This window comes from Protopterus annectens, chromosome 8.part0 (assembly GCF_019279795.1).
Source record: "Protopterus annectens isolate FY-2018-M chromosome 8.part0, PAN1.0, whole genome shotgun sequence".
Classification (NCBI taxonomy): domain Eukaryota; kingdom Metazoa; phylum Chordata; order Ceratodontiformes; family Protopteridae; genus Protopterus; species Protopterus annectens.
Window position 1 is genome coordinate 901,622,119 of NC_056741.1, and position 8,515 is coordinate 901,630,633.

The window sequence follows — 8,515 nt, forward strand, 5'->3', positions numbered from 1 at the left end:
ACAGTATGTCTGTAGTTTGGTACATCAACAAGGAAAAACCAGGTCTTACCCCTTGTTTCGGGAAGTCCTCAGAGTGTGGCAACAGGCAATCTCATCCAACTGCTTTCTGATAGCAATGCACATTCTGGGAAGTCCAACATGATAGCAGACAAATTGAGGAGGTCCATTCTACTACGTCATGACTGGTCTCGCAACATGAATGTGACAGAAATGATTTTCCATCGATGGGGCCAGCCTTGCTGCAATCTTTTTGCCTCTTCCCATAAACAAATGCAGCAACTTCTTTGCCTGATTTCCCCCCTCCAAGGGAATCACTAAGGGGCAGTCTACTCCACAATCGGCACCCTGGTCGTCTCTGTGCTTATCCTCTTGACTTCCTTTATCTCCAAATTTCTGTAGAAAGCTACCAGGTTAAAGAGCAGAGTCATACTCATTGCACCTTATTGGTCTGGACAGATTTGGTTCCCCTTTGTCCTCATCTACTTTACCCACCTTGGATTCTGGATCTGATTCCAGATCTCCTGTCTCACCCAACAGGCATGATTGATCTGGATATCTTAAACCTCAAGCTAGCAGCATGATTTCTCCAAGTCCTTTAATAGCCAGTCATCCGTCATAAAGTTTTATCTTCCCAGAAGGCTTCTACAAGCAAACTTTATAGAAGTAAATGGAAAAGGTTTGTTTTTGGGTACAGCAGAAACACATAGACCCTTCTCAACTCATGTAAAAAGTGTTCTTGAATTTTTGGTAACTATCTTTAATGAAGCAGATAGCTCCTCAACAGAGTTCAGTTAGCAATCTCTAATTTTAATATTGGGTTTGAGAATTCTTCCTTGGCTTCATCTGTCCTACTTTGTCAAACAACAAACAAGATATGAGGTATGTTACGGGCTGATGCGTTATGGGTAAGGAAGAAGCTTGCAAGCTTTTTGGTGGCCATGAGCTAAAGTAATGACCAGGTTGAATCTGAGGATGTAACGTTATGGTAGTACATAATTTCTTTTTATGCCATGTGACAATTGACTGAAGCGTTTTGGTTGACACGTTTGTGATCCAGGGATCCTTATGGTAACTTTCCCCACAATTTAGAATTTTCCTAACTCCATGTAATGGTCCCAGGCAGGCAGGAAGAAAACGACAGCAGCAGCCATTGTTTAATATATTCCATTGAGGTTAGAGTTCCAAAGTTCAAATAAGTCTTAGGATAGCAGTTAAGAAAGGAGCAGCAACAGCTATGGTTAGTGCACTGCACAGAGGTTTCAGACACAGTTGTACTTTCTTTTAAAACAGCTTTTGGAATACATTGGCAGTTCTGTCACATAGTAAGGTAATGCATGTTGTGAATGAGACTACATGTGGCAACCATAAATTAGATAAGAAGATACTTCTCTAGGGAAAACTGTTTACATTTTCTAAAATCAAGAGAACCTCTCTGACAGTATCTTCCAACATTTTGCTGTTTTTCTTTCCTACAGCATACATTCAGTAATGATGTAGCAGCCATCATTCAGTTGCAGATTACTGAAGAGAAGAATGCCAAAGACGGTGTATTGGTCAAGACTTCCTTTACGAAGGTACAGTCTGAGCAGAGTTAGCTGTAATGGCATAGAATTCTCACACTACAGTTGCATGTAGTTGTTCTCGGAGAAGTTTGTAAAACTGTTCTTGACTTAATGACTTGATGTGAAGGTTACTTGGTGCTGAATTAAAGGGCAGGACCATCTATTATAAACAACATGTATTATTTTGTTTTATAAATTTGATCTTCAGATTCCTGAAACAGAAAAGACTGAAAACAGTTAAACCTACAAATGTGAACTTACTGAATGCAGACTGCTTTAGTGATATTTCGTACAAGGTGATGACATTTTTCATTAACCATGTTGGAAGGGTGGGTCCCTTGTATATTCTTAATGCTAAGGACACAGATTGGTGGAAAGAAAAGGGTTACTTAGCCAAAAGCCCAGTATTCTCCTGCAGCCTGCACAGCATGACTGATAATAAAATACGTCTGTCGTGAGCTGTAGGAGCTTACTTAATGCATAAAAAATTCTGTGGTTCACATTCATTCAGGTATATCAGCAATATTTGCATTTTTTTCAGTTTCAAAACTGAAATAGAACCAGTTATATAAATTCTTCATTACCTTTCATAGGTACAATATATTTGACTAGAAAGGCATAGTTAAGATCTAGCTTTGCAATCCCACTGTGCTGAATTCTTAAGTTTTGATATTACTTCTGTAATAGTCATAATTTGCCTTTTCATTTTCAGCAAAATCGTATAGTCAGACATGCATGCCTTTGACTTAACATGCTAGCAACAAAATATAGCCTTTCTTAAGAATCTACATTTGTTTGAACTGCTGGCACACATTATGTCTTAATCCAAGTTGTCTTGAATAGAGTTCCTTTACTGACTTTACCTGTTTGTAGGAAGTGTTTATATGGCCAGCCAGATTAACAACCAGAACATACACTGGCATTGTATTTACTGTTTTGGAGTTAAACATGGCTGACAACTGCCCCAGTTTCCAATATTCAGCCTACCTGCTCAACAACAGAGGCAGCAAAAGTTACCATATTTTGCAGAGATGGTGTTGTTTGAAAGACATTCATGTTGTGACCAGTGAGATGGGTTACTTTTGGAACCACAGGCATATGTCAAAGCATCACAAGGACAAGCTCTGAGAACATGTCCATAACTTGACCCTCCTTGAGGTAAACCATTTTCAAGGTGTTGTCTGGATCCTTCAGGTAATGAGCTGTGTTAGAGGCCTTCTGTTTTCCCAGCTTCATGGGTGGGAACTTTGGCGGGGGGGTAACTCATTTGTTCCTTTTGTGGGATTGTACACCAAGAGTTTGATGCACTGCCCTTTCTTTGGATAGTTAGCAGGAGCATCTGGTGTCCACCCTGATCCCATGGTCCTGTCTGTTGACAGTTTACATTTCTTGGGTACATGGAACTGGAGAAATTCCTCTAGGATCAGCCTTCAGTCCTGAGTAGGTCAACTGGCCCTTTTATTTATTTATTTATTTATTTATTTATTTATTTTTTGGGGAGGGCCTATGCTGTCATTTCTTATTGGCGGTTGCCCTATAGTGCCTGAAAATCATGTTTGGGGTCTGGTGTGAGTTTATGATCATACCTCTCAACTGTCCACATTTTTGCAGAACGTCCAGACTTTTGGCTCATAGTTTTGGTATGTTCCTCATAAAATTTGTGGTTTTCTGGTAAGTCAGTGAGGAATGAAGTCAGTAAATAGTAATTTCATTTTCAGACTTCACATCTTCAGAAAATGCATGCTAACACAAAACCTTTGTTTCTAGCAACTTTCTGAGTTTATAAGAACAATATTTAAAGTTTGTCCCAATTTTGGGCCTTTGCCCCCTATTATTCTTGGCTTTGTCCATATTTCCTGTGCTAGGAGGTCGAGAGCTATTCTTGTGATGGGTGTGGAAGTTATAGTATTTGAATTAGTTCTGAAGTGTGCCCTGACCTTGCACCAGCCTTTTCTTGTGTGGAGCAGGCTTTAGCTAGTTAAAATGTCACCACTGGTTTCCATTTTCCATTGTTGGTTGCTTTTGTGCTCTGATATCATAGATGGCATTTCTGCTGCATATATGTTTTTGACTTGCGCACACACTAATGTTTAGCAGGGTGATCGTGTATGAATTTGCTCCCTCTCATCTCTGATCCCATGCCACATTTTCCTAGACTTTTAACTTCAATAAAAGCATGCAAGAAGCAAAAAACTAAATACGTTTTTAACCCCCCAAAATCCATTTTAACTAAAAGCATACCAGACATAATTTTTTGCACTTTCCAAATGGGAAATTTACCCCTCCATATAGGGGCATTTACCAGACATATACAGGTGCTCCCACGGACATTACCTATTCAAATTTATTTTATTATTTTAAACGTGTGTATATTTGGAGCATATACTTGAAAATAAGTGTTTATAACTAAAGCACCCTACTATTTTTGACCATTGCAGCTTGGGAGCTTACCCCTGCTTGGACAGATTGAACTGCAGTTTAATGTTTAGGCTTATTGAGCAACACATTTGGGAATGCAGCAGCCCTGTACACTGCTCTGTTGGAAAAAATAATCTGAACACCCGGTGTGGGAGAACAGCCCACAGTCTTCTAGCATAAGAGGGTGTGTCTGCTACTTGTAGAACCACTAACACTGAACGATGTGTGTGCTGCAACTTGAGAGGCTGATGAAAGGCTTGTCATAAAATCACTACACTGTAGAGTTGTTTTAGATAACATAATTTTCAAAAGTACTTTTGTAGTTTATGTATTACTGTGTTAAACATTTTTATCACAAAAAACTTCAACACTGCATTTTGGCTTGAGTTTTTTTTTTTTTGATTGGTTGAAATTTTCTAAACTTAAAAATATTTATGTACATGAGAATGATGCATAATACTGTATTTTAGAATATTAACTACTTAAATCTCTCATTTTGTTTAGCTTATGGACCAGTTTTTCAGTTGGTTCAGTGCTCAAGATTGCAAATACTCCGGGAAGAATCGAAGTATGCAGAAGTAAGTAAGAAAATGAAATGGTTATGTTTTAGGTAAGGTGATGCATCTTGCATCTCATTGACCTTCAGATTTTCTCCTCCTTGAGCTAGGAGAGGAATTTCAGACAGCATGGCATTCAGATGATGATCTTCGTGTTTCACTGTTGCAGTCATTGCATTTGGGTAATCTGCTGGCAGGTTGCACTCAGTCGGCCTGAATAACAAAGTCTTGGGTCCTGCATCAGTTGCTGTCTCTTCTTTCATGACGTTAGGTCGTCAGGGGTACAAAACATGCAGCCGATGCCATTTTATTCAGTTTTTCTTGCCACACGGTGCCCGAAGCAGAAGTAGTTCGCAAGTGCCGGTCGGCCGACTCCTGAAATTTTCATATTTGAGTTTCAGAACCGAAGTCTTCAAACTAAAGCTAAGTACCCCGTTGGGGAAACTTTTTCTTGCTGCTTACTGTTGTCAGTAAAAGTTAATAATTGCATTACTTGTGGGAAGCAAATACCTCATAAGGATTTTCATTTGTACTGTATTCCTTGCCTAGGCCCAGATCATAACGTGCCTTGCTGTCGGTTTTGTGCTAGATTTAACCAACAGACTATTAAGCGTCAGTATATTTTTGCTTCAAAATATTTTGAATCCAGATTTAATTACCCTGAAATGTCATCGGTTAGCAATCAGACTACAAGAATTCACAAAAAAAAACAAAGAACAAGACAAGAGAGACTGTCGAGGTCCAAAACAGACGAAGCTTCTAAGCCAGTTGCCGGTTCTCCGGTACTCATTGAGGCGCTTTCGCAGCCCCTGATACCTGCTACTTTTGAGTCGCAGGCCTCTACCGAGACCCAAGCGGAGTCTGGTACGCTGCGAAATTCTCTCTGTATTGAACCCGCGAATGTCTCTCCCTTGGATGGGTCCAGAGCCACTGAGCAGGCACTGGCTTCTGAGGATGTTTTCAGACCTAAAGATTTGTACATTAAACAGACGCCATCATCAAAAACAGGGCCAAAACCAACTTTTATGTCTAAAAAAACGATGCATGAGCCACGTGCTCAGGCCCCTATGCCTAAAAAACAGATGATCAAAATGGCGGAGGACTTGATTACCTTGATCAGGGGTTCCCAAGCCCCCCCGCTAAGAGGCCTAGGCAAGGCACTGATTATGAATCTTCAGATCAGTTTTCCATTTCTTCTGATGCCTCTTCTGATCAGGAATTTTCTTTTCCTCCCTATGAGGATTCAGCTGCAGAAGAATCCATCCCATCTGCATCTCCGCCTGAAGATTATTCTTTTAGTGAAACCTTGCATACTTTAAGGGAACATTTTCATTGGGAGAGTTAGGATTTCTCTGAATCAAAAAAGTGGCTTTAGGAATTTTCTTCCACAGCATAGGCCTTTGGCTATACCTCCTGTATTAGACATTGTTGATGATGTTTCTCAGAATCCAGCATGGCTCCTGATTCCCTGCCTCCAGCTCCTAGTAAGTCAGACAGGAATTACAGGGTTCCTGACTCCCACAAGTTTATTTTCAAAAATCCTCCTGCTGACCCTGAAACTATTTCTCAGGGTCCCAAGGGTGTTAAGGCTTCTACTGCCAAAAATCCTACCCGTTCTGATAGAGACTCCAGGGCGCTGGATAGATGGGGTAAGAAGGTTTATACGTCTGCAACCCTGGCAGTCAGGGCTTTAAACTGTCAATTTCATATGCTTAAATATCAACAGCATGTCATGGGCTTACTGAAACAGAAAATTATGTTGATTTCTGATTGTGTGGAAAATAGAGAGTTACAAGATTTATTGTATTCAGCTGAACAAGTTGGAAGGCATACTTTGTAATGTGGTTTTGATTCCTTGGAGGCCTCTTGCAGGGCCGGCGTAACTGGATCTGTGATAAGAAGGCATGCTTGGCTCAAGGAGCAAAATCTGCCTGATCATGTTAAAGCTAAATTGTTGGCTGCTCCTTTACAGCAGGACAGTCTGTTTGGTAATAAGGCAGAAGAAGTTTTGAAAAAGATGGAAGACAAAGCTAAATCTATGCAAACTGTAAAAGATTTCTTGCAAGTGCAGCCACCCAGGTTCAGTAGGCACTGGCCTACTTAAGAATTGGTCCTTTCCAGTACCCAACAGAGCCGCTCAGGTCAAACCCAGGTACTGCAAAGGCTCTAGGTTTCAGTCACAAGGATCTTACAGGACAAAACAGTGGGGTGCCTCCACCTCCAAATCAGGAAGTAGCAAAGCACCACGCTGCTGTAAACAGTGTCAATGACTTTCCTCTGCCATTTCCAAGCACTTAACTTTTGGCAGCCCCTTTGGGGAGAAAACTAGCACTTCATGCTCAAAATTGGCATCTAATTACCCAGGACAAGTGGGTCTTAAATATAGTATCCCGGGGGTACAGATTTTATTTCCACAAGTTGCCAATTCCAAACGGGTGACCAGATCTGCCTCCAAATCAGTGGGCAGAGGCCCAGAAACAAGTCATGTCCCTCATGGATAATTGGGGCTATTCAGCCATTACCAGAAAACGAAAAAGAACAAGGTTTTTATTCAAGACTTTTCCTGGTACCCAGAAAAGACAAATCATGGCATCCGATTCTCGATTTATCCATTCTAAATACTTTCCTGAACATTCCAAAATTCAGGATTCTGACTCTGCAACAGCTACTGCCTATGCTAGGCAAGAATGCCTGGTTGGTAACTCTAGCCTTAAAAGAGGCTTACCTGCATATCCCAATCAGGGAATCTTGCAGAAGATACCTCGGCTTCAGGGCAGGCTATTGGCATTACCAGTTATCTGCACTGCACTTTGGCTTATCTACTGTGCCCAGGGTCTTCACAAAGTGCCTGGCACCAGTGATTGCGTTTTGCAGACAAAGAAGCATTAAAATTTATCCTTATCTGGATGATTGTCTAATTCAGGCAGAGGACAAGGACACTCTTCTACAACATCTGGCGTTTGTAAAAAGGCTTCTAACATGCCTGGGGTACACCATAAACGAAAAGAAATCACAACTGGTACCCTCTCAAATAATTGCACTCCTGGGTGCAAGCTTGAATACAACTGCCCAGATGGCTTACCTCACGCCAGACAAATTAAATTGATAACATACTTCAAACAAGTGGCCACAAAAACCCAGCTATCTGCCAGACAAATTCTACAGGCGTTGAGGTTCATGGCATCCTACATTCTACTAATTCCATACGCAAGACTGCATATGAGGGAACTTCAGTGGTACCTAAAAAGCATATGGAGTCAGCATTGTCACAGCCTGGAAACAATGATTCCTCTCATTCCTTGCTTGCAACAGGAGTTCCTTTGGTGGGCAGAGGCCTGTCACCAAAACAAGGGACTGTCATTCATTCATTCTACCCCCTGCCACCCAAGCCCTGACTACAGACACATCAGACTATGCTTGGGGGGCCCATCTGGCAGGGAGAAACATTCAGGGCGTATGGAGCCCAAATCAAATGCACCAACATATCAACCAGAAAGAAATGCTCGCTGTTCAGAATGCTCTGACAGCTTTCAAGGACTTCCTTCATCCAGGACAACTACTGATAAAGACGGACAACACCACAGTTATGTGGTACTTAAGCAGGGGGTGTACCCACTCCTGCCCCCTTTGCAGACTAGCCATGGCCTTGTGGAACACAGCCTTGACTTACCAAATAAATCTACAAGCTTAATTCCTGCCAGGAAAGCAGAATACTCTGGCAGACGACATAAGCAGAAATCTTATGGACCCACACGAATGGAAACTGGATCCACAAGGCTTCAGCATGTTGACACGAAAATGGGGGAGCCCAGGCACATCTTTTTGCCTCTCCCCAAAACTACCAGTTAGACAAATTCTGCACAAGAATTCATCACAAAAAAGCTTGGAAAGTGAATGCTCTATCCTTCAGCTGGAAAAACCTATGCCTTTCCCCCTCTGCCTCTGCTCCCCAAGGTTTTACTAAAAGTCAGACAGGAA

General features: G+C 41.4%; 1 protein-coding gene across 1 annotated transcript in view; it reads left to right on the plus strand.

Moving 5' to 3' along the window:
* KMT2B (lysine methyltransferase 2B) overlaps positions 1 to 8,515 on the plus strand; it is a gene marked incomplete in the record, with an annotated part of 4,527,268 nt that overhangs the window by 2,175,490 nt on the left and 2,343,263 nt on the right. The window contains 2 exon segments of the mRNA XM_044079325.1: positions 1,476 to 1,574; positions 4,485 to 4,558. Coding sequence (XP_043935260.1) covers positions 1,476 to 1,574; positions 4,485 to 4,558 — 173 coding nt within the window.